Raw genomic sequence first — 26,099 nt, forward strand, 5'->3', positions numbered from 1 at the left:
TCATTCACTTATTGACTACCGTATTTAAAACAAACAAACTAACATGAAAAACAATCTCTTTTGTTGGATCTGTGGGTGGCTCTTAAAAGAGCCGTTGTGTTTAAGATTTGTTTAAGCCGAGCGTTTAACCTCCGAAGCCGTATAGAGTGCGTCCCTGGCGCTTCAGGGCGTACACCACATCCATAGCGGTGACGGTCTTTCTTTTAGCATGCTCGGTGTACGTGACTGCGTCCCTGATCACGTTCTCCAGGAACACTTTGAGCACACCGCGGGTCTCCTCGTAGATCAGACCGGAGATACGCTTGACGCCACCACGACGAGCCAGACGACGAATAGCCGGCTTAGTGATACCCTGGATGTTATCGCGAAGCACTTTACGATGACGCTTGGCGCCTCCTTTTCCAAGGCCTTTGCCTCCCTTGCTTTTTTTTTTTTTTTTTTTTTTTAAATAGCTTTATTAATCAATAGAAAATGGTTTACAAGAAAAATACAAACATACAAGACAACATTACATATATATGTATATGTTCAAAATTATTTTCAAATTTAAAGGTCCAAAAAGTTCCATACATCACCTTTATGTTTTTTTAAGTCTAGAGTCCTTCGTCTTCTCAATTCCATCATGATTTGTTTAAAAACACATTCACTTGAAACAAACTGATGATCTATAGTCATGCGACATCTTGTTTTCCATAGTTTATGTTTCACAATGCACAATATTAACCATGTAATTTCTTTTTCTGATTCTGAGAGTGTATTATTAAAAATACCAAAGGCAACGGTCTTCAAAGTAATTTGACATTTAAGATTAATCTCTTTTAGTTTATCCCAAACTTGTTTAGACCTATAGCATTCAAGAAGAAAATGCTCTACAGTTTCTTCATTGTTACAATTGGGCATTGGACACTGTGTTGTCTTTACGTAGCAGCTCCATTTTACCACTGTTCTTACTGGAATGCGCCTAACAGAGATTAACCATGCTGTGTCTCGTAACTTTTCAGACAATGTTTTACTTGTGATATTGTTAATGACTAACTGATATTCATTTATAGGAATCTCTTTATAATTTATTAATCCACCATATACAATATCTGCTATCTTCTTATATATTTCTTTATTAGAATCAAAGGCCCAGTTAATATTAAGTGATTCATATTTATTTGTAAAGTCAGAATATATTATTTTATAATATGGTATTTTAGATCTAGCTCTTCCTCTTTTTTTCTCTTTCCAATTGCTAATATTTCCAACCCACTCCGCTTGTCTATATAATCCATTTGCTATAATTTTACAAACTGCTATTTTGGTTTTCAGACCAAAATCTATTGCCCCTAAACCACCCTGTTCTTTACTTTTAAAAACTAGCTCTCGCTTTGTCACCTCCCGTGTGGTACCCCAAATAAAATTGCAACAAATTTTATTTAATTTTTTACTCCAAACATCTGTAGGTGGAAATATACAAGACAAAAATAGGATTTTAGACAATATATACATTTTAATAATTCCGATTTTTGCCTTATAACTCAAATTATGATTATCAAATTGGCTAATTTCTTCACGTATTTCTAATTCCTTTTCTTTCCAATTTCCATCGACACAACCAGTATTATCAAATTTTATTCCTAATACTTTTATTTGTTCCTTTTCAGGTATATTAACTGGGAATTTATATCTAGTTTCGCCGATCCACAAACACTCTGATTTAGACATGTTTAACATGGCGCCTGATGCTTGCTCATACTGTCTAAAATGTTGATAAATAATTTCTAATTCTTTCTTTGTTTTAATGATAACTGTGATGTCATCTGCATACGCAGAGATGATAAACTTTTTCCCATTCATTTTAACACCATTAAGTGCTTTATCGTTTTTGATTTTTTGAATTAAGGGGCTTATAGCTAATACGTATAAGGCGGCACTAAGTGGACAGCCTTGTTTAACTCCTCTCAGGATCAGAAAATCATCAGTTAATTCACCATTGACATTCACTTGAACTTTCGATTTCTTATACAAACATTTGATCATGTCAATAAAACTCCCTGGAAAACCGTATGTTTTAAGAACTGCAAAAATATAGTCTCTAGACACTGAATCAAATGCCTTTTTTTGATCTAGAGCAACAATGTAAAAATTCCTTTCTTCCTGATTATATGTTATCTCTCTTAGTGAGTTCAAATTGTCCCACATGTATCGACCTTTTACAGCACATGTTTGTTCTTTTACAATGGTCAAATCTAACACATCTTCTAATCTATTCATAATAATCTTAGCAAGGATTTTATAATCTAAATTCATTAGGGTCAGATGCCTGTAATTATCAATATTTGATTTATCACCTTTTTTGTGTATAAGTGTTAATACTCCTTCATAGAAGGAGTCATGCATACACCCTGTCTGAATCCCTTCATTATATACCCGTGTTAATATTGGAGAAATTTCTTTAATAAAGTTTAAATAAAACTCTGTAGGCAGGCCATCTGGACCTGGTGCTTTTTTTAGGTTTAATTGTTTTATCGCAGTTTCAACTTCAATCTCTAAAATCTCACCTTCCAAGGGATCGAAAGATTCAATGTTTGGCGTGTGAATATCTAAAAAGTTTTTTATCATCAAGTCATCAATGGTTAGTTCTTTATACATTCCTTCACATAAAACTCTAATTGTTTTCTTTATTTCATCAAAGTTTGTTATAATTTCATTTCCTAATTTAATAGAATGTATTTGTGACATTTGTTTTTTCTTTGAATATATGGACATTATTTTATCTGGGTTAAAATTTTCAAGTGAGCTTAATCCTGCTAAAACTTGAAGATTTTTTACATTTTCACAATTCATTTCATCTATCTTGTCCTGTGTATCAGATAATAGCTTTTCTTCATACTCTGTCCTATCTTTCTTATGTTTTAGAGTAATATATTTCTTTATTAAGGAGCTATACTTTTCATTTTTTTCTTTATTAATTAGTCTACTTTGAAACTTTGAAAATTGTCTTATTCTGTTTTTAAAAATTTCCCAATATTCTTGTTCAGTGGATAGTAAAAATTTAATTGATCTAATTCTATTAAATTCTTCTTTTAAGTCTGAATTGACTTTTAAATAGTTTAATATATTTATATTCATTTTCCAATAATTCTTATTTCTTCCTCCTTCATTAAACCTAATTGTAGCCAATACTGTAAGGTGATCTGATTCAACTAAAAGTTTAGTCGTATAGGATATGACCGTAAACTTCTCAGAAATATATATTCTATCAATACGTGATTTAAAAACACTATCAAATCTTGTAAATCCAATTTTTTGAGGAAAAAGAACTCTAAACGTATCATTTATTTTATTATCTTTCATAATTTGTTTTAAAACACGCCCTTCTCTTAAAATTGATTTTGGATTAGTTGAAGAACTATCTATCTCATCTGTGATAGTGTTAAAATCACCACAGATGATGATATAAAACCCAACATATAATAGGTTTTTCATCTTATTAAAGAGCAGAATTTTTTTATTTCTATCCTGAGCTGTGTATACATTGATTACTCTAACTTTGTTTCCATACATAAAAAAATCTACATACATCAACCTTCCTGGGATTAATTCTCGAATTTTTATAATTTGAATATCATTTGTATAAAATAATATTGCTATACCATCTGCTCTATCTTCACCTACTGAAAAAAGAGATTTATTGTTACCCCATATCTTTTTAACATCACATATATCATTGTAATTACTTAATCTTGTTTCTTGTAAACATAAAATATCTAATTTTTCTTGCATTAAAACATTTAACTTTTTTTTTCTATTTCTACTAGATTGAATTCCACGAACATTACAACTAGCTACTGCAAGGTTGCAAGAAGACATGGTAAATTATTAAAATCATTTCTTTCTTACTTTTCCCAGTAGTTCAGATCCACTCTTCCCCTCGGTCTCTCCGGATGAGATACGTTTTCTTTTAGCTTCTTGAGGCAAGTGTTTAACAGTCACATTCGCTTTGTTTTCCCGTTTGGAGATCTTCTTCTGGCCTTTTCTTTGTTCATGTCCTTGTTTAGTGGTCGGAGAAAGTGAGTCCGCACTAAAGTCCTCCTCATTTGCGCTTTCCTGCGTTTCCTCCCCGCTGTGAGATGAGTAGTCTCCACTCATGTCGTCCTTCGACTCCTCTGAGTCGCTATCGCTGCTGCTGGACATAGTCTCTCCAGATGCTTGTAGAGTTCCGTGTGAGTCGTTTTTCCCATTCTGAGATTGTATGATTTCCTTGTTTTTGTCAAGCTGAGCTGGTTTGAGTCTCTCTTCCTCTTGTCTTGTCATCTCTTGTTCCTTTGCTTCATTCAATATTAGCTGCAAATTTCTTTGTCCTAATTTTACTCTATTTGTGTAAGATTGTGGGCAGTTAAAAAAGCTGTGGCCAACTATGCCACACAAACTGCACTTGGCAGTATTGGAACATGTGGCAGATCTATGGCCTAATTGACCACATTTCCAACATTTAACTGTATCGCAATCTTTTGCATGATGGTCAGATGACTGACAGATGAAGCAAGAGGACACTTGTCCTTGATAGGAAATTTTCCCATTGTACGGGCCCAGAGAGATGGAATTTGGGAGGGTTAGAGTACGTCCTTGTGAATCTTTTTTAATCCTGACTTGGTATTTCCTTACTCCATACCAAAAGCCTAAGTTATCTACCGGTTTCTCTGCTGGTTTCAAAATTTCACAGAACCGGGATAAGTACAATTCAATGTCCGCATCAGTGATTCTGCCAGTCCAAAATTTTACAAAAACATTCTTAATATCGAAATTGATGGGGGAAAAAGACTGGAAATCTTTCCACTTGTCTTGGTTTGATGAAAATGAGTCCATAAACTTGCGGAGTGCTAACTCACTATTGAAGCAGATTTCATACTCCGTTTTATTCGGAAGGCCGATGAAGGAAAATATATCTTGAACGGAGATCCACTGAGAGTCCAAGATCATCTCGCCCACTGTGTTTCTGTCTGGTGGTTCACCACTGCCAATAAATTTGATTTTGGCCCAATATTTCAGGAACCTGTCATTATAAGCAGAGCTCGGCGCCATTTTGACCACCTCTGGGTCACCCAAGAAGCTTAGGCGCTAAACAAAAGGCAGTTTCCCGCCACAAACGACAAGAGCGAAAAAAAAGGGGGGGACCGCAGACACACGAAGTGCTGCGGTCTGAGCTTGATCCGATTGGCAGATTCCAGTTGATTTAAACCATGTAATCAGTCTAAAGTTGAGAAAAAGGTAGTTAAATAAGACCGCAGACACCGCGAGGTGCTGCGGTCAAAACACGAAAGTATTCTCTTCTATATACCTCCCTTGCCTCTGCCAGACATTCTCTCTGCTTCTTTTCCCAGTCGACGAGAAGAGAATCAATGAAGCTGCAGCACCCGAGGCACGCCTGTTATACCGCTCTATAGGACCTAGTTGAAAACAAGAGTGACGTCACACTATATTAGCTCCGTCTCATCTTCTAGACGCTGTACAGGAAAACAAGTGTTCTGTACCTACGTGCCTAGACCACTCAAACATCGCATATATATAGGCACTGAGTGGGTAGCCACACAAAATAGAGTCAACTAGCTGAATTGTCTTTTGTTTCAGTTCTCTCTGGATGTACACATATTCACAATTCAAAGTGCTCTATTTAGATAGTTTTAATGTGGATTTCATTAACACATAAGATGGTCATGTTGTTCATGTAACATGTGGTGTATTGCAACTTGGGGGGCAATCTGATAAGCCAAACAATAATAGCATCACTTTCCAATGTATTTGCAGCATGTCTTCCTTCTACTGCTTGCAGTTTCACAGTCTGGCCACACAATGGCATCCAGGCTCCACCGAGGGGGAGAGTCCATAGATTCAGAAGTCAAGTCAAATTTATTTGTACAGTGCTTTACATAATTAGTCATTAGTAAAAGACAGAGACAAATAAATAACGTAAGACATGAAGGATCAAAGACCCCCAGTGAGCATGCCAAACTAACAAGGGAGACCCATCCTCCTCTGGTCAGAACTATTAATAAATTACTGATAAAAGTTACCAAACCATCTATACTGTTGAACTGCTCTGATCACAATCATAATATATTAACCATGGTGTAACAGGAACAAACAACGGTTGCTACATAATATTGCAACACACACTGGATCATGCCTTTCCTTCACTGTGAATCCTTTAACTCATCATGATTCAACTTTGTAAACTTTGTAAAGTCAAGCAGGTCTGAAAGCTAGGCCGTTCAGTTATAATTAGGAGTCATAATAACTTCAGAAATAGCTAGGTCTAATGATGAAGTCATTCATAAATACATACATAAATAAATAAATAAATCCCAGTGACTTAAGCCAGCCAGGCCTTAGCTTAACATGAATTTACAGTGACTCAAAGTAGGCTCATACTCATACACACAGCCTATGACTCCTTTTCACTAAATAGAAGTGGATTGGGGCCATGTGACCTTTGACCTTTAGAAAACAGTGATCAAATGTTTATTTGCAATTACAATGATAATATCATTATTATTAATACATGTCAACAAAGGCTACAACTCTTCTTTCTGAACCACAGAATGCCCTCAAATCTCCATAAATTATAATTGGTTGGGGACACAAAAACAATGGCACTCCACTACTCCCTAAATAGTGCACTACGTGAGTGTAGAAGCCATTATTATATGCACTCTGTAGGGAGTAGTGAGCTGCTTGGGAATTGGACAGTGTAATTCCGGTTCCAATGTCATTGCTTTTCTGAGATTACTGAACTATTGGCCAACGAACGGCAAACAAACTTCAGTTAAGACGCGGACACACTAGGTTTCTGTTGGCGTTTTTTTGCGAGCGAAATTAGCTACATTCATTTGTCGTTTCGGTAACTTACGGAAAATATATTTCGTGAACAAACACTAATTAGCCAACTACACACGCCACCCGGCTCTAAAACCCAGAAGATACGCTGCTGGTAGCTTGGTTTAAGCACGACCGTTTGTCCCTCACTTGTTCCAATTGCACACGAGTCCGTATTATCGTATTACAGCCACCTAGCCATCGCGCTACTCTCCAAGTTAAGATAAGATAGTCCTTTATTAGTCCCGCAGTGGGGAAATTCTCATGTGAAAGTTAGCTAGCTAGCCTCTCGGTTACACGAGTAGCTGGGACACAAATCACCCAAGTCAACCACGACAGTTAACATAAATAAAGCTATATACACCGTTCATACTAAACCTTGGCTGCCTCGAGTGAGTTTGTATTTATCTGGCAACTATATACGCACTGGCCTGTGTTATTGTTTGTGCTAACCGAGATAGCTAACATGCTAATCGCTAACTTTGCGTACTTTTAATTCATACTACAACTCAGCAGGCGGTACTGTTCCGTGGTCAATAGGAAATGGCACCCCATAATTAGGCCCATGTTTGTGTTTGCTGTTTATGCCAGCTAGCTGCGTTAGCCACGCTGCTAATCGCTAAACTGGCTCCAAGTGCAACTCCACACATAGATCCAGCAACGGCAGTTATACATCGATTTGCTGTGACTGGGTGTAAAACATTGCTCTCGGCAAAATGGAGTTTTCGAGTAATCGAGTTTTAACGTTAACGTTATCGTACTAACGGCACCACAACAGAGCTGAGCACACGCCCATTCCACGAAGCGACGCAAACTATAATGAAAAAAGGACGACGTTTCACATGGACATGTATGAACATTAAAAGTAGCTAACATTTCTCTTAACACCACACATACCTAGGTCAGCTGTTGACTCAATATTGATGGCTGTTCACATATGCGCCTTGGTCTCACATACAACCAAGTAAGTCCAAACACTACATCACGCTATTCTAACTATGCAACCACACACTGAGATCACAGCTCTAAATGAGCCAATACATGGCACATTTGTCAATAGGCTGAACTTGTAGTTCATCGTTGGAATTGTGGTCATTGATCTTAACACTACAATATAAAGACACTGTGTCCACAAAGACTTTTAAATAAAAAAAGAACAAACACACATCAATTGAATGGTTGAATCTATAAAACACGATCCTTCATCTATCAACACATATTGCTCAAACACATATAACCAGTACAGGGTATGTATTTGTGTTTGTATCTGTCAGAATGAATAGGCCCTCAAAGTTTACATCAAGCATGCCATATGTTTACAAATGACAGTTGCGTGCACGCACGCAAGCACACACACACACACACACACGCCCCACTTATATATATTTACCATTTAGATTCCCCAGGTTTATGGTATACATATTCGAATAACAGTCATATGTGCAGACAAGCACAGAGGGGGTAAAAGTTGCTTTATGCAGAGGCCTTAGAAATATGATGAATGAAGTGTGGATACCATCTGGTGGTCAGAATATGAATCTGCAGGTCCAAGTTACATTTATTTTCAGATATAGTTACATTTATTTTCAGATATATTCCTTTTGGGGGTTTTTTATTACTTTTTGTTGTACATTTACAGGGGCTGAAATGACCTAATGTAAGCTGATTCAAACAATGAAACATACAATAACACACAGAAACATGACATGACATCTAAATAGATGTAAACATTTGAACCCTGACTAAGATCACTAAGCTATAGCTTTGGATCAATAAAGCTAAGTGAATATACTGAGAATCAGTTACACTGTAACAATTTTCTGTGTTACATGGGGACAGAATCTCTACTGCGGTTTACAAACACTGACATGACCTTTGCAGTCCTTTGTCCAGTTAGTACCCACACTGTTAACACTGACACAGGCAATTAGAAAAGATCTTTACCAATGTGAAGTTCAAGGCATAGGTTGTAGCAAATTAATACAACCGTGTTATAATGTTTAAAAACAGCACTTGACTAGCCTTAATACTTGGCACATGTGTCAATAGGCAGAACTTGTAGTAAGGCATCATGGGTGTTGTAGTCCCATGTAATCTAATACACTACAAGTTAAAGACACAGTGTCCACAGAGACATTTGAAGAAAGAAAGAACAAACACGAGTATAATGAATGGTATATTTTGCCTATAAGGGAAAAGCCCCTAATGAGGCCAACTAAAGCTACACTTGTTTACCATTTGTATCCCTCAGGTTTCCGCTATACATCTTCTAATAACTGTCATATTTGCCAGATTAGACAAACGCAGAGGGAGTGAAAGTTGCTTTATACAAAGGCATATAGACATGTGATGCAGTTAATGGAAGAGAAAGAAGGATGGAAAGAAACTGCGGTAAGCAAAGTAAGTGTAGAGCTCATGATGAAGTCAGGGTGAGCCTGTTTATCAATAACTCCGGCCGTATGAAGCTACCATTCTTGGAAGTCACATTAAGAATATATGGTGGGTGTTTAAGGAACAGCACTTTTTTTAAGAAAAAATGGGTGGCTCTTAAAAGAGCCTTTGTGTATGGACAAATTAACTGAGAGCGCCAATTTACTTAGTCTTAACGGTCTTCTCGGTCTTCTTGGGCAGCAGTACAGCCTGAATGTTGGGAAGCACACCACCCTGGGCGATAGTGACTCCTCCGAGCAGTTTGTTCAGCTCCTCGTCGTTACGAACAGCCAGCTGCAGGTGACGGGGAATGATACGGGTCTTCTTGTTGTCGCGGGCGGCGTTGCCAGCCAACTCGAGAATCTCAGCGGTGAGATATTCCAGGACGGCGGCCAAGTAGACGGGAGCGCCGGCGCCGACTCGCTCAGCATAGTTGCCTTTGCGCAGGAGCCTGTGCACACGGCCAACAGGGAACTGCAATCCGGCGCGGGACGAGCGAGTCTTGGCCTTGGCCCTAGCTTTACCGCCGGTTTTACCCCTTCCACTCATGATTCGCGTCAGTCGAGTTCGTTGAACGCAGCTGAAATAAACACGGCGAGCGACCGACGCCGTTGATATAGCTAAAACGCCTGCGTTCCTATTGGCTAAAAGCTAGACACACCAACAGCCAATCGCATATCCGCCGTCAGACTCTAGCGTCCTCCCACCTCTGCTCGCTTTGCAACCCGACCCCCTCCTCCTCTCGTGCTGTGTGTCTGGTTGAGCGAGAGCGAGAGAGAGAAAGAAAGAAAACGGTGTACAGAAAGAACCCCCCCCCCCACACACACACACACACACACACACACACACACACACACACACACACTCATGCCCAGTGTTTCCTTTCCCGCTCAAATAAAACACGTACGGCCATAAAGTACTCTGATCATAGAAGGAAAGTAAAGTCAAACCCGAAAATATGTACACTATTGTAAATAGAGCTATTTTATGGGATAGTTACTGCTGTTCTTCTTCCGGCTTAACGTTTTTTGTTTGTTTTTTGATTCATTTTGCAGTAACAAGGAAAATAAAGCTGTTTGAGATGAAACTGTGGGGTGGCTCTTAAAAGAGCCGTTGTAGAGGGAAACAAGACATGAAGTTAAAGGGCGTGACTGTTTACTTCTTCTTAGGGGCAGCCTTTTTCGCCTTCGCCGCTTTGGGCTTAGCTGCTTTAGGCTTGACCGCTTTGGCTTTCTTTGGGCTCTTGGTCGCCTTTTTGGGAGGCACCGGCTTCTTGGCCTTCTTGGGGCTTTTCGCTGCCTTCTTAGCGGCCGCGACGGGCTTCTTGGCCTTCTTGGGGGATTTCTTAGCCGCAGTGGGTTTCTTGGCTGCTACCTTCTTGGGCTTCTTGGCCGCGGCTGGTTTCTTGGCGGCCGGCTTCTTAGCTTTAGGTGCCGGCTTCTTGGCGGCCGGCTTCTTCTTAGCCTCGGTCTGCTTCTTGTTAAGCTTGAAAGAGCCCGACGCGCCGGTGCCTTTGGTCTGCACCAGAGTGCCCTTGGTGACGAGGCTCTTGACGGCGAGCTTAACGCGTGAGTTGTTCTTCTCGACGTCGTAGCCGCCGGCAGCCAGGGCTTTCTTCAGGGCGGCGAGAGACACGCCGCTCCTCTCCTTGGACGCAGAGACGGCCTTGACGATGAGCTCGCCGACGCTGGGGCCGGCTTTCTTGGGGCGGGCGGCGGCCTTCTTCTTGGGGGCCTTGGCGGGCGCCGAGGCGGCTGGGGCTGGAGCGACTTCTGCCATTGTTCTGCTTTGCTGAGAGCTGGAGTGAGCACAAACTGCTGCAGCGTTCTGTGGAACCTCCGGCTGCAGCGAGGGGGGCGGCCCTTAAAAGTCACATGAGAACGTTGTGGACTCAACTCGCCCGTGCAGCCGTGCCGCAACGAAAGACTCGCACTTGTGTTTTCTCTCGGCGTTTGTCGAGCGAAATATGAGCGAAAGCCCAACCTGGCGATCGTGGAAATGCTCTATCGTCTCCGAAAGGCTCCATCGTGTGTAGAGAAGGCGGGAAGGGCAGCGAAACGACGCCGCTTTTCGCACGGCGCACACCAAAGCGTGCCGCGCTGCCGGCGTGCGGAACGGGCGACGGCGCATTTGACGTGCTAATCGGTGGAAAACGGCGTCAAAATGTGTTGCGAGCTGGGCGAGCCTTGTCCGGAGCGATAGAGGAGAGCCTCGGTGAGAGCGTGTTGGGAATCCGATGCATGGGTGCGTTGTTTTGCTCGTCGTGCGGGGCGCCCTTGAGAGGTGTGTAAAGCACAGTGTTGCCATGTGTGCGTTGTGACTCCCGCAGTATGACTCTCACCGTCGATGCGTCTTTGTCACCAGGGCTCCCACACTCGGAACGACTCTCCCCGTGACAATCGACCTTAAAACATAATGGAAAAGAATAAAGTCCTCTCTCCGACCCTTATATTAAATAAGCCCAAACTCATTCTAACCCTAATACAAAATCACCACCTTCTTCTCTCTAACCATCAAATGAAATAACCCCATCCTTCCTCCAACCATAGTACAAAATAACCCCAATCTCATTCTTACACAGATACAAAAGAACACATTCCTCCTTCTAACCCTAAAACAAAACCGTTCCAACCTTCTAACCCTAATCTAAAAAAATAAAATAAAATAAAATCCATCTACAATAACACCTCCTCTCTCTAATCCCAAGATGAAATAACCCAATTCCTTCTTATCCGTAATACAAAAAACCCTCCCTAATTCTTGCACTAATACAAAACAAATCCATTCTCATTCTAACCCTAACATGAAATAACTCTTAATAACTCTCAATCTCATTCTTACCCTAATACAAATTAATCCCATCCCTCCAGTAACACAACTCAAGTTAATTTGTTAAACTCTCACTCAGCCCATATTATGCTATGACCATTCTACTTAGTTATACATTCATCAGTGGGTCATGGCCTTGTGTATCTACTGTTGCTTGCTGTCACTGAATCATAAGGCTGACCACATGTCTGCGCTAAACATACTTTCACTGACCTACTTTTCTCATGGTAAAGCCCGAGGCCCAGCTACAAACCCATATTTACTTACTTTACCTTCATCATTTTGCCTTGCTTCCAACCTATACACCAGCACCTACTTTTGCTCACTCAAAACTCACCATAGACCTAAGACTTGGACTAGGACTTCATCCTTTTGTGACCCAACCAAAAAGCCCCAATACAATATAACTCCATACTCCTAACCCTAAAACAAAATCTTCCTCCTAGCCCTAATAAAAGAAATAATAAAAGAAAACCCCAACCTCAGTCTAACCCAAACACAATAACTCAATCTGCACTATAACCCTAATATAAAAAAAACAATCTTATTCTATGCTTAATGAAAAAGCACGTACTCTCTCTAACCCTAATACAAATTAACTGCATCCTCACTTTAATGACAATACCAACTAACCTCAACACAAAACAACCCTATTCTCATTCTTACCCCAACAGATTTTTTTAGAACTTTAATTTGACCCATTTTAAGCTGTCTTAGTTTTACATTTATCAGTAGGCCAAGGCCTTGTGTGCATCTACTTTTGCTTGCCCTCACTGAATCATAAGGCTGACGGCTGATGTTGAAATTTAATTTTACTGAACCTTCCTTTGTATCTTTAGGCTAAGGCCCAACTCACAGCCACTTTAACTCAATCCACCTTCATCATAAACCTGAAGCCCAGCTACAAACCTATTATTTACTTACTCTACCTTCCTCAAGCCGGCATTGCTCTCAATCACTGTATCAAAAGCCTAGCTCTAGACCTACTTTTTCTCACTCATATCTCACTCAAAGACTTTGACCAACTTTTGTAACCCAACCAAAAAGCTTGTGGAGGTCACTTATTTTCCTCTTCCCCCCCCCCCCCCCCCAACAAGTCAGCCCCCAATAAGGCCTTATTACATCCACCAGACCAGCCTCTAGTTTTAAGAGGCACCTTTCATTACCAAGATCAAGTGTGTAATATTATGGATGAACCCTACACTCTTCCACACCTGTAATGCTGATCATTTCAAGCCCACTTCATATGGTTAGTATGGCACAGTATAATAGTTTGCTATTCTGCCACTTAATCCTAGTACACACTACACCAATTAAATGCCAACAAACAAGAATAAATCTATTGACTTACATATGCATACATCCTTATATAATTGAAACAATTACTTCTACACCAAAGGCTGTACTCTCTGGAAGTAACATACAGACGTAAATTGAGGGCTTACCATCTGTGACTTGGTTCTCTCGCGTAAAAACTGCTCTTTGGTGGAAAACGTGGGTGGCTCTTAAAAGAGCCGTTGGGTTTTGATTATGCCGCGAACACTGTTTACTTGGAGCTGGTGTACTTGGTCACGGCTTTTGTGCCCTCGGACACGGCGTGCTTGGCCAACTCACCGGGAAGTAGCAGACGCACAGCGGTCTGGATCTCCCTGGAGGTGATAGTAGAACGCTTGTTGTAGTGAGCCAAACGAGAAGACTCACCGGCGATACGCTCGAAGATGTCGTTCACGAACGAGTTCATGATGCCCATCGCTTTGGAGGAGATACCAGTGTCTGGGTGGACCTGCTTCAGCACCTTATACACGTAGATAGCATAGCTTTCCTTCCTGGACTTTCTGCGCTTCTTGCCTCCTTTCCCGGCCGTCTTGGTCACGGCTTTCTTAGATCCCTTCTTCGGGGCGGACTTGGCTGGCTCAGGCATTCTGCTCGTCGTCGAATAAGACTGAAGAATGAGGGGGAGGTGACAAGCTCCAACATTATTTAGACTCTAACATTCTAATTAGACGAGTTTCCGCCTCCAGAATGCCGTCAAACGACCATTGGACAACAGTTGAATGCTCGCTTCTTCTCAACCCTCCGTTCCCGTCTCTCCACCCCCTCCCTCTCTCTTGCCTCCCTACACCCGCTTCCCCCTCCCCCTCCCCTCAGCAGCATTCTCTTTGTTCGCCTACCCGCGCATTTTTACCCGCTGTGCAGACGGTACAATTATTTTTTTGCCACACCGGCGTTGACGGCGACATTCTGATTTTATTCAAACGTATAGTTCTGATTTAATCAACACACACGGGGGGGAAAGGAAGACAATATGCACGTATGTACTATTTACATATATAATGTGTATTGAAGCTTATTATACACAGAAATATAATGTTTATTCCTTCTGAAGATTAACTTCTTAACACAGAGCGGCCGGGAGTTCCATGATCATCACTGACTTATTTGCAAATAAACAAACAAATAAGGGACGCAGACGGCTCAATGTTTATATAAGGTTTTTAACACGTACAGTTCTGAATTCTAAAACAACGCACACGGGGGAAAATGGAAAAAGTAAGTATATCATTAGATCACTTTTTATTCCTCATGCAGGTTAACTACTTAAGTGTCCTGGAGATATTTTCATTTTTTCAAATTTTCATTCACTTATTGACTACCGTATTTAAAACAAACAAACTAACATGAAAAACAATCTCTTTTGTTGGATCTGTGGGTGGCTCTTAAAAGAGCCGTTGTGTTTAAGATTTGTTTAAGCCGAGCGTTTAACCTCCGAAGCCGTATAGAGTGCGTCCCTGGCGCTTCAGGGCGTACACCACATCCATAGCGGTGACGGTCTTTCTTTTAGCATGCTCGGTGTACGTGACTGCGTCCCTGATCACGTTCTCCAGGAACACTTTGAGCACACCGCGGGTCTCCTCGTAGATCAGACCGGAGATACGCTTGACGCCACCACGACGAGCCAGACGACGAATAGCCGGCTTAGTGATACCCTGGATGTTATCGCGAAGCACTTTACGATGACGCTTGGCGCCTCCTTTTCCAAGGCCTTTGCCTCCCTTGCCTCTGCCAGACATTCTCTCTGCTTCTTTTCCCAGTCGACGAGAAGAGAATCAATGAAGCTGCAGCACCCGAGGCACGCCTGTTATACCGCTCTATAGGACCTAGTTGAAAACAAGAGTGACGTCACACTATATTAGCTCCGTCTCATCTTCTAGACGCTGTACAGGAAAACAAGTGTTCTGTACCTACGTGCCTAGACCACTCAAACATCGCATATATATAGGCACTGAGTGGGTAGCCACACAAAATAGAGTCAACTAGCTGAATTGTCTTTTGTTTCAGTTCTCTCTGGATGTACACATATTCACAATTCAAAGTGCTCTATTTAGATAGTTTTAATGTGGATTTCATTAACACATAAGATGGTCATGTTGTTCATGTAACATGTGGTGTATTGCAACTTGTTGACTCAATATTGATGGCTGTTCACATATGCGCCTTGGTCTCACATACAACCAAGTAAGTCCAAACACTACATCACGCTATTCTAACTATGCAACCACACACTGAGATCACAGCTCTAAATGAGCCAATACATGGCACATTTGTCAATAGGCTGAACTTGTAGTTCATCGTTGGAATTGTGGTCATTGATCTTAACACTACAATATAAAGACACTGTGTCCACAAAGACTTTTAAATAAAAAAAGAACAAACACACATCAATTGAATGGTTGAATCTATAAAACACGATCCTTCCTCTATCAACACATATTGCTCAAACACATATAACCAGTACAGGGTATGTATTTGTGTTTGTATCTGTCAGAATGAATAGGCCCTCAAAGTTTACATCAAGCATGCCATATGTTTACAAATGACAGTTGCGTGCACGCACGCAAGCGCACACACACACACACACACACGCCCCACTTATATATATTTACCATTTAGATTCCCCAGGTTTATGGTATACATATTCGAATAACAGTCATATGTGCAGACAAGCACAGAGGGGGTAAAAGTTGCTTTATGCAGAGGCCTTAGAAATATGATGAATGAAGTGTGGATACCATCTGGTGGTCAGAATATGAATCTGCAGGTCCAAGTTACATTTATTTTCAGATATAGTTACATTTATTTTCAGATATATTCCTTTTGGGGGTTTTTTATTACTTTTTGTTGTACATTTACAGGGGCTGAAATGACCTAATGTAAGCTGATTCAAACAATGAAACATACAATAACACACAGAAACATGACATGACATCTAAATAGATGCAAACATTTGAACCCTGACTAAGATCACTAAGCTATAGCTTTGGATCAATAAAGCTAAGTGAATATACTGAGAATCAGTTACACTATAACAATTTTCTGTGTTACATGGGGACAGAATCTCTACTGCGGTTTACAAACACTGACATGACCTTTGCAGTCCTTTGTCCAGTTAGTACCCACACTGTTAACACTGACACAGGCAATTAGAAAAGATCTTTACCAATGTGAAGTTCAAGGCATAGGTTGTAGCAAATTAATACAACCGTGCTAAAATGTTTAAAAACAGCACTTGACTAGCCTTAATACTTGGCACATGTGTCAATAGGCAGAACTTGTAGTAAGGCATCATGGGTGTTGTAGTCCCATGTAATCTAATACACTACAAGTTAAAGACACAGTGTCCACAGAGACATTTGAAGAAAGAAAGAACAAACACGAGTATAATGAATGGTATATTTTGCCTATAAGGGAAAAGCCCCTAATGAGGCCAACTAAAGCTACACGTGTTTACCATTTGTATCCCTCAGGTTTCCGCTATACATCTTCTAATAACTGTCATATTTGCCAGATTAGACAAACGCAGAGGGAGTGAAAGTTGCTTTATACAAAGGCATATAGACATGTGATGCAGTTAATGGAAGAGAAAGAAGGATGGAAAGAAACTGCGGTAAGCAAAGTAAGTGTAGAGCTCATGATGAAGTCAGGGTGAGTGGAAGCAGTTTGGCTAGACCTACCCCTTAGGCTTCTGATGGAGTTTCAGTGCTAGGCCTTAAGACTATGTAGTCACAGAACGTGAATGAAGTGTGGATACCATCTGGTGGTCAGAATATGAATCTGCAGGTCCAAGTTACATTTATTTTCAGATATATTCCTTTTGGGGTTTTTTTATTACTTTTTGTTGTACATTTACTGGGGCTGAAATGACCTAATGTAAGCTGATTCAAACAATGAAACATACAATAACACACAGAAACATGACATGACATCTAAATAGATGTAAACATTTGAACCCTGACTAAGATCACTAAGCTATAGCTTTGGATCAATAAAGCTAAGTGAATATACTGAGAATCAGTTACACTATACCAATTTTCTGTGTTACATGGGGACAGAATCTCTACTGCGGTTTACAAACACTGACATGACCTTTGCAGTCCTTTGTCCAGTTAGTACCCACACTGTTAACACTGACACAGGCTATTAGAAAAGATCTTTACCAATGTGAAGTTCAAGGCATAGGTTGTGGCAAATTAATACAACCGTGCTAAAATGTTTAAAAACAGCACTTGACTAGCCTTAATACTTGGCACATGTGTCAATAGGCAGAACTTGTAGTAAGGCATCATGGGTGTTGTAGTCCCATGTAATCTAATACACTACAAGTTAAAGACACAGTGTCCACAGAGACATTTGAAGAAAGAAAGAACAAACACGAGTATAATGAATGGTATATTTTGCCTATAAGGGAAAAGCCCCTAATGAGGCCAACTAAAGCTACACGTGTTTACCATTTGTATCCCTCAGGTTTCCGCTATACATCTTCTAATAACTGTCATATTTGCCAGATTAGACAAACGCAGAGGGAGTGAAAGTTGCTTTATACAAAGGCATATAGACATGTGATGCAGTTAATGGAAGAGAAAGAAGGATGGAAAGAAACTGCGGTAAGCAAAGTAAGTGTAGAGCTCATGATGAAGTCAGGGTGAGTGGAAGCAGTTTGGCTAGACCTACCCCTTAGGCTTCTGATGGAGTTTCAGTGCTAGGCCTTAAGACTATGTAGTCACAGAACGTGAATGAAGTGTGGATACCATCTGGTGGTCAGAATATGAATCTGCAGGTCCAAGTTACATTTATTTTCAGATATATTCCTTTTGGGGTTTTTTTATTACTTTTTGTTGTACATTTACTGGGGCTGAAATGACCTAATGTAAGCTGATTCAAACAATGAAACATACAATAACACACAGAAACATGACATGACATCTAAATAGATGTAAACATTTGAACCCTGACTAAGATCACTAAGCTATAGCTTTGGATCAATAAAGCTAAGTGAATATACTGAGAATCAGTTACACTATACCAATTTTCTGTGTTACATGGGGACAGAATCTCTACTGCGGTTTACAAACACTGACATGACCTTTGCAGTCCTTTGTCCAGTTAGTACCCACACTGTTAACACTGACACAGGCTATTAGAAAAGATCTTTACCAATGTGAAGTTCAAGGCATAGGTTGTAGCAAATTAATACAACCGTGCTAAAATGTTTAAAAACAGCACTTGACTAGCCTTAATACTTGGCACATGTGTCAATAGGCAGAACTTGTAGTAAGGCATCATGGGTGTTGTAGTCCCATGTAATCTAATACACTACAAGTTAAAGACACAGTGTCCACAGAGACATTTGAAGAAAGAAAGAACAAACACGAGTATAATGAATGGTATATTTTGCCTATAAGGGAAAAGCCCCTAATGAGGCCAACTAAAGCTACACGTGTTTACCATTTGTATCCCTCAGGTTTCCGCTATACATCTTCTAATAACTGTCATATTTGCCAGATTAGACAAACGCAGAGGGAGTGAAAGTTGCTTTATACAAAGGCATATAGACATGTGATGCAGTTAATGGAAGAGAAAGAAGGATGGAAAGAAACTGCGGTAAGCAAAGTAAGTGTAGAGCTCATGATGAAGTCAGGGTGAGTGGAAGCAGTTTGGCTAGACCTACCCCTTAGGCTTCTAATGGAGTTTCAGTGCTAGGCCTTAAGACTATGTAGTCACAGAACGTGAATGAAGTGTGGATACCATCTGGTGGTCAGAATATGAATCTGCAGGTCCAAGTTACATTTATTTTCAGATATATTCCTTTTGGGGGTTTTTTATTACTTTTTGTTGTACATTTACTGGGGCTGAAATGACCTAATGTAAGCTGATTCAAACAATGAAACATACAATAACACACAGAAACATGACATGACATCTAAATAGATGTAAACATTTGAATCCTGACTAAGATCACTAAGCTATAGCTTTGGATCAATAAAGCTAAGTGAATATACTGAGAATCAGTTACACTATACCAATTTTCTGTGTTACATGGGGACAGAATCTCTACTGCGGTTTACAAACACTGACATGACCTTTGCAGTCCTTTGTCCAGTTAGTACCCACACTGTTAACACTGACACAGGCTATTAGAAAAGATCTTTACCAATGTGAAGTTCAAGGCATAGGTTGTAGCAAATTAATACAACCGTGCTAAAATGTTTAAAAACAGCACTTGACTAGCCTTAATACTTGGCACATGTGTCAATAGGCAGAACTTGTAGTAAGGCATCATGGGTGTTGTAGTCCCATGTAATCTAATACACTACAAGTTAAAGACACAGTGTCCACAGAGACATTTGAAGAAAGAAAGAACAAACACGAGTATAATGAATGGTATATTTTGCCTATAAGGGAAAAGCCCCTAATGAGGCCAACTAAAGCTACACGTGTTTACCATTTGTATCCCTCAGGTTTCCGCTATACATCTTCTAATAACTGTCATATTTGCCAGATTAGACAAACGCAGAGGGAGTGAAAGTTGCTTTATACAAAGGCATATAGACATGTGATGCAGTTAATGGAAGAGAAAGAAGGATGGAAAGAAACTGCGGTAAGCAAAGTAAGTGTAGAGCTCATGATGAAGTCAGGGTGAGTGGAAGCAGTTTGGCTAGACCTACCCCTTAGGCTTCTAATGGAGTTTCAGTGCTAGGCCTTAAGACTATGTAGTCACAGAACGTGAATGAAGTGTGGATACCATCTGGTGGTCAGAATATGAATCTGCAGGTCCAAGTTACATTTATTTTCAGATATATTCCTTTTGGGGTTTTTTTATTACTTTTTGTTGTACATTTACTGGGGCTGAAATGACCTAATGTAAGCTGATTCAAACAATGAAACATACAATAACACACAGAAACATGACATGACATCTAAATAGATGTAAACATTTGAACCCTGACTAAGATCATTAAGCTATAGCTTTGGATCAATAAAGCTAAGTGAATATACTGAGAATCAGTTTCACTATACCAATGTTCTGTGTTACATGGGGACAGAATCTCTACTGCGGTTTACAAACACTGACATGACCTTTGCAGTCCTTTGTCCAGTTAGTACCCACACTGTTAACACTGACACAGGCCATTAGAAAAGATCTTTACCAATGTGAAGTTCAAGGCATAGGTTGTAGCAAATTAATACAACCGTGCTAAAATGTTTAAAAACAGCACTTGACTAGCCTTAATACTTGGCACATGTGTCAATAGGCAGAACTTGTAGTAAGGCATCATGGGTAGTGTAGTCCCATGTAATCTAATACACTACAAGTTAAAGACACAGTGTCCACAGAGACATTTGAAGAAAGAAAGAACAAACACGAGTATAATGAATGGTATATTTTGCCTATAAGGGAAAAGCCCCTAATGAGGCCAACTAAAGCTACACGTGTTTACCATTTGTATCCCTCAGGTTTCCGCTATACATCTTCTAATAACTGTCATATTTGCCAGATTAGACAAATGCAGAGGGAGTGAAAGTTGCTTTATACAAAGGCATATAGACATGTGATGCAGTTAATGGAAGAGAAAGAAGGATGGAAAGAAACTGCGGTAAGCAAAGTAAGTGTAGAGCTCATGATGAAGTCAGGGTGAGTGGAAGCAGTTTGGCTAGACCTACCCCTTAGGCTTCTGATGGGGTTTCAGTGCTAGGCCTTAAGTCGATGTAGTCGCAGAAAGTGAATGGAGTGTGTTTGCCATCTGGTGGTCAAAATATGAATCTGCAAAATGTAGCGTAAAGAATCTGTTTTTGGTCCACAAAGTCATTTAAAGAAGCACCTGTCAAACTTCTCCCAGAGTAATGTGCCTTGGAAACGATATGGGATGTGATCTATTCATTTATTTATTTTTTGTAGTGACAAGCTATGGGGTCATTCATAACTTTGCATCCTAATAATATGTCAAATCTCCTGAGTATCTATGCGGTTTAAGAAATGGTTTGACTAAAAGGGTCATCAACGAGGTATCAAGGTAATATCTATCATTCTGTCCTACTTTGTCATTAGCATATTGTTCCAAACAAAATCTAACCCCTAACGAAAATCACCCCACAAGACGTATATTTACTTTTTTAGATGTACTGGTGCAGTTAAATATAAATAGCTTTGTAGACTTACTGGCGTTCACAACCATCTGTCATGTGTAAAATGTGCAATATACACATACATACACGTAGATATCCACATTGTTAACGTTTGCATTTGCCTAGTTTGACCACACGATGGCATCCACGCTCCATTCATGACAGGTGTCCGTGGCCCCAAAACACCGGTGTCGTTTGTAATAGGACAATTCCAAAAGCCTTCCTATAAACTACATAGAAGCGCACTACTCTACTCAAGTGTCAAAGGATTCTACTCTCTATTAGATAGCCGGGTGCCTCCCAGACACGACAAATACTTCCCCCGGTATTCATTGCCGGTATTCATTGTGCGAAACGCACAAATATAAAATAAAAAGACAAATAACAATAATAATAATAATAAATCGTTCCCTAGGCTTCTCTGAAGGGTAAATGTAATTTGCGCTATGGGTTACACTTGAAGGGTTACACTTCTAGACAAATTAAATAGGTGAGGGGAAACGTGAATTTTGGTTCAGTTTTATGGATTTTATAAAACCAAGCACAAACAATGGAGCCATCATCTCCATTGTAACTCCATCTCCAAAATTTTTGCATATGTCTGAAACTTAAGTACCCAAAATCAAGCTCTAAATATTTATGTATATACTCACACTGTATGTACACACAAATAGGGCTCTCAAACCGTGCTTGCAGTATAGTTTCAACACACGGTGACATCCACGCTCCATCCATGGACAAATTCCGTTTGCATTAAGTCAAAACCTTTCTACACACTACATAGAAGTGTACTGCTTTACTGAAGTGTCAGTGGCTATTTTTTTTCTACGGGGTTGAATGAAATTCGAACTGTACTGTTAGGATGATGTTGTCTCAACCAGTAAACATGTATTTAAAAAAAAAATACTAATAAAAAGTGAAATATGTATTAATAAATACGGCAATTTTAATGTGAAACGTAGTACGAAATAACAATATTGTCAATAGTGTCTCAATATCGATATCGTTTTTGATTTTGGGGGGCGGGGGTCCCACTAATTTCGGCAAATAGAAAAATGACGGGAAAAAGGGTACCTTACAATATGAAATGCCCTGCATCGACAGAATTAGTTTTGACCAAAACAAATGGCTACATTTCCCCAATACGTGCTCACCTGGGCGGCGTAAACGCCTTTGCTGCTGCCCTTAACCAACGATACAGCCACTGTTGGTCTCGCTGCGCAGCTCTCTCGGCCTTACGGAATTGAGATGCGCGCGTCCTAATAGCTGTAAGGTATATAAAGACAACACAAGAGTGAGGCGGACATTTGCTGTTTCGCCACGGACACAGGTAGGTGGCTCTTAAAAGAGCCGTTGGGTATTTCAGGTAAACGTCAAAGCGCACTGTTTAAGCGCGCTCTCCGCGAATACGGCGGGCCAGCTGGATGTCTTTAGGCATGATGGTGACTCTCTTGGCGTGGATAGCGCACAGGTTAGTATCTTCAAATAGACCCACCAAGTATGCCTCGCTAGCCTCCTGCAGGGCCATGACGGCGGAGCTCTGGAAGCGGAGATCGGTCTTGAAATCCTGAGCGATCTCACGCACTAGCCGCTGGAAGGGTAGCTTGCGGATCAGCAGCTCCGTCGACTTCTGGTAGCGGCGGATCTCCCGCAGAGCCACGGTGCCGGGCCTGTAACGGTGAGGCTTCTTTACGCCGCCGGTGGCGGGGGCGCTCTTGCGGGCAGCCTTGGTGGCGAGCTGCTTCCTCGGGGCCTTGCCACCGGTGGATTTACGGGCTGTTTGCTTGGTTCTTGCCATCGCGTTGAACTCTGCTCTCCTCAGCGGGTAAAGAAAGAGAATGAGCTGTTGCTTGCTTCACATGGCTTTTAAGCGTTCGAGCCGCTCGCCGCTCATTGGGCGTCCTAAAGGTGTCCGTTACCCATTGGGCGGCCGGCAATACGTCGGTGACACGCTATTGGGCGTCTTCTTTTCAAAACGAAAAATACAGCCCACTAATAGTGGCGGGCTCCATAAAAAAAAAAATGAAAAAAGATAATATATATTTTAGCGAATACACATATATACACACACACATATATATATATATATATATATATATATATAAATAAATATAATATGTGCGTTGGACTCAGTACGTTAAATATATGAAAACAAATCACACATTGGCAATTGTTACAAAAATTGTACTACAGTAACACGGGAGGAGAATAGAAAAATAGAGGGCAGCCTGTTTATCAATAACTCCGGCCGTATGAAGCTACCATTCTTGGAAGTCACATTAAGAATATATGGTGGGTGTTTAAGGAACAGCACTTTTTTTAAGAAAAAATGGGTGGCTCTTAAAAGAGCCTTTGTGTATGGACAAATTAACTGAGAGCGCCAATTTACTTAGTCTTAACGGTCTTCTCGGTCTTCTTGGGCAGCAGTACAGCCTGAATGTTGGGAAGCACACCACCCTGGGCGATAGTGACTCCTCCAAGCAGTTTGTTCAGCTCCTCGTCGTTACGAACAGCCAGCTGCAGGTGACGGGGAATGATACGGGTCTTCTTGTTGTCGCGGGCGGCGTTGCCAGCCAACTCGAGAATCTCAGCGGTGAGATATTCCAGGACGGCGGCCAAGTAGACGGGAGCGCCGGCGCCGACTCGCTCAGCATAGTTGCCTTTGCGCAGGAGCCTGTGCACACGGCCAACAGGGAACTGCAATCCGGCGCGGGACGAGCGAGTCTTGGCCTTGGCCCTAGCTTTACCGCCGGTTTTACCCCTTCCACTCATGATTCGCGTCAGTCGAGTTCGTTGAACGCAGCTGAAATAAACACGGCGAGCGACCGACGCCGTTGATATAGCTAAAACGCCTGCGTTCCTATTGGCTAAAAGCTAGACACACCAACAGCCAATCGCATATCCGCCGTCAGACTCTAGCGTCCTCCCACCTCTGCTCGCTTTGCAACCCGACCCCCTCCTCCTCTCGTGCTGTGTGTCTGGTTGAGCGAGAGCGAGAGAGAGAAAGAAAGAAAACGGTGTACAGAAAGAACCCCCCCCCCACACACACACACACACACACACACACACACACACACACACTCATGCCCAGTGTTTCCTTTCCCGCTCAAATAAAACACGTACGGCCATAAAGTACTCTGATCATAGAAGGAAAGTAAAGTCAAACCCGAAAATATGTACACTATTGTAAATAGAGCTATTTTATGGGATAGTTACTGCTGTTCTTCTTCCGGCTTAACGTTTTTTGTTTGTTTTTTGATTCATTTTGCAGTAACAAGGAAAATAAAGCTGTTTGAGATGAAACTGTGGGGTGGCTCTTAAAAGAGCCGTTGTAGAGGGAAACAAGACATGAAGTTAAAGGGCGTGACTGTTTACTTCTTCTTAGGGGCAGCCTTTTTCGCCTTCGCCGCTTTGGGCTTAGCTGCTTTAGGCTTGACCGCTTTGGCTTTCTTTGGGCTCTTGGTCGCCTTTTTGGGAGGCACCGGCTTCTTGGCCTTCTTGGGGCTTTTCGCTGCCTTCTTAGCGGCCGCGACGGGCTTCTTGGCCTTCTTGGGGGATTTCTTAGCCGCAGTGGGTTTCTTGGCTGCTACCTTCTTGGGCTTCTTGGCCGCGGCTGGTTTCTTGGCGGCCGGCTTCTTAGCTTTAGGTGCCGGCTTCTTGGCGGCCGGCTTCTTCTTAGCCTCGGTCTGCTTCTTGTTAAGCTTGAAAGAGCCCGACGCGCCGGTGCCTTTGGTCTGCACCAGAGTGCCCTTGGTGACGAGGCTCTTGACGGCGAGCTTAACGCGTGAGTTGTTCTTCTCGACGTCGTAGCCGCCGGCAGCCAGGGCTTTCTTCAGGGCGGCGAGAGACACGCCGCTCCTCTCCTTGGACGCAGAGACGGCCTTGACGATGAGCTCGCCGACGCTGGGGCCGGCTTTCTTGGGGCGGGCGGCGGCCTTCTTCTTGGGGGCCTTGGCGGGCGCCGAGGCGGCTGGGGCTGGAGCGACTTCTGCCATTGTTCTGCTTTGCTGAGAGCTGGAGTGAGCACAAACTGCTGCAGCGTTCTGTGGAACCTCCGGCTGCAGCGAGGGGGGCGGCCCTTAAAAGTCACATGAGAACGTTGTGGACTCAACTCGCCCGTGCAGCCGTGCCGCAACGAAAGACTCGCACTTGTGTTTTCTCTCGGCGTTTGTCGAGCGAAATATGAGCGAAAGCCCAACCTGGCGATCGTGGAAATGCTCTATCGTCTCCGAAAGGCTCCATCGTGTGTAGAGAAGGCGGGAAGGGCAGCGAAACGACGCCGCTTTTCGCACGGTTCACACCAAAGCGTGCCGCGCTGCCGGCGTGCGGAACGGGCGACGGCGCATTTGACGTGCTAATCGGTGGAAAACGGCGTCAAAATGTGTTGCGAGCTGGGCGAGCCTTGTCCGGAGCGATAGAGGAGAGCCTCGGTGAGAGCGTGTTGGGAATCCGATGCATGGGTGCGTTGTTTTGCTCGTCGTGCGGGGCGCCCTTGAGAGGTGTGTAAAGCACAGTGT

At 41.7% G+C, this 26,099-nt stretch overlaps 7 protein-coding genes across 7 annotated transcripts; all 7 read right to left on the minus strand.

Annotated features, from left to right (window-relative positions):
• Positions 1-124: 124 nt before the first annotated feature.
• Positions 125-5,348, minus strand: LOC140574369 (histone H4). The gene is made up of 2 exons (XM_072694172.1): positions 5,327-5,348; positions 125-414 (listed from the first exon to the last, which is right to left on the minus strand). The coding sequence occupies exons 1-2, from the start codon at positions 5,346-5,348 to the stop codon at positions 125-127; spliced, it is 312 nt and encodes a 103-aa protein (XP_072550273.1).
• Positions 5,349-9,453: 4,105 nt separating this feature from the next.
• LOC140574150 (uncharacterized) lies at positions 9,454-24,354 on the minus strand. Its single transcript, XM_072693881.1, has 2 exons — positions 23,972-24,354; positions 9,454-9,871 (listed from the first exon to the last, which is right to left on the minus strand). Exons 1-2 carry the CDS (start codon positions 24,352-24,354, stop codon positions 9,454-9,456), a joined length of 801 nt encoding a protein of 266 aa, XP_072549982.1.
• Positions 10,447-11,070, minus strand: LOC140573711 (histone H1-like). The gene has a single exon (XM_072693222.1). The coding sequence runs from the start codon at positions 11,068-11,070 to the stop codon at positions 10,447-10,449; it is 624 nt and encodes a 207-aa protein (XP_072549323.1).
• Positions 13,667-14,041, minus strand: LOC140574324 (histone H2B). Its single transcript, XM_072694114.1, has one exon. It carries the CDS (start codon positions 14,039-14,041, stop codon positions 13,667-13,669), a length of 375 nt encoding a protein of 124 aa, XP_072550215.1.
• LOC140574399 (histone H4) lies at positions 14,880-15,191 on the minus strand. Its single transcript, XM_072694222.1, has one exon. It carries the CDS (start codon positions 15,189-15,191, stop codon positions 14,880-14,882), a length of 312 nt encoding a protein of 103 aa, XP_072550323.1.
• On the minus strand, positions 22,970-23,380 carry LOC140574283 (histone H3). Its single transcript, XM_072694064.1, has one exon. It carries the CDS (start codon positions 23,378-23,380, stop codon positions 22,970-22,972), a length of 411 nt encoding a protein of 136 aa, XP_072550165.1.
• Positions 24,355-24,953: 599 nt separating the features above from the next.
• Positions 24,954-25,577, minus strand: LOC140573706 (histone H1-like). The gene has a single exon (XM_072693218.1). The coding sequence runs from the start codon at positions 25,575-25,577 to the stop codon at positions 24,954-24,956; it is 624 nt and encodes a 207-aa protein (XP_072549319.1).
• Between the last annotated feature and the right edge of the window lie 522 nt (positions 25,578-26,099).

Source organism: Salminus brasiliensis, chromosome 12 (genome assembly GCF_030463535.1).
Source record: "Salminus brasiliensis chromosome 12, fSalBra1.hap2, whole genome shotgun sequence".
NCBI lineage: Eukaryota > Metazoa > Chordata > Actinopteri > Characiformes > Bryconidae > Salminus > Salminus brasiliensis.

Coding starts and splice junctions, on each gene's coding strand:
- LOC140574369 (XM_072694172.1), bottom strand. CDS start 5,348: ATGTCTGGCAGAGGCAAGGGAG. Junction 415..5,326: donor GTCTGGCAGAGGCAAGGGAG/GTATATAGAAGA, acceptor AAAGCAAGGGAG/GCAAAGGCCTTGGAAAAGGA.
- LOC140573711 (XM_072693222.1), bottom strand. CDS start 11,070: ATGGCAGAAGTCGCTCCAGCCCCAGCCGCCTCGGCGCCCGCCAAGGCC.
- LOC140574324 (XM_072694114.1), bottom strand. CDS start 14,041: ATGCCTGAGCCAGCCAAGTCCGCCCCGAAGAAGGGATCTAAGAAAGCC.
- LOC140574399 (XM_072694222.1), bottom strand. CDS start 15,191: ATGTCTGGCAGAGGCAAGGGAGGCAAAGGCCTTGGAAAAGGAGGCGCC.
- LOC140574283 (XM_072694064.1), bottom strand. CDS start 23,380: ATGGCAAGAACCAAGCAAACAGCCCGTAAATCCACCGGTGGCAAGGCC.
- LOC140574150 (XM_072693881.1), bottom strand. CDS start 24,354: ATGAGTGGAAGGGGTAAAACCGGCGGTAAAGCTAGGGCCAAGGCCAAG. Junction 9,872..23,971: donor GAGAAGACCGTTAAGACTAA/GTAAATTGGCGC, acceptor TGTTTATTTCAG/CTGCGTTCAACGAACTCGAC.
- LOC140573706 (XM_072693218.1), bottom strand. CDS start 25,577: ATGGCAGAAGTCGCTCCAGCCCCAGCCGCCTCGGCGCCCGCCAAGGCC.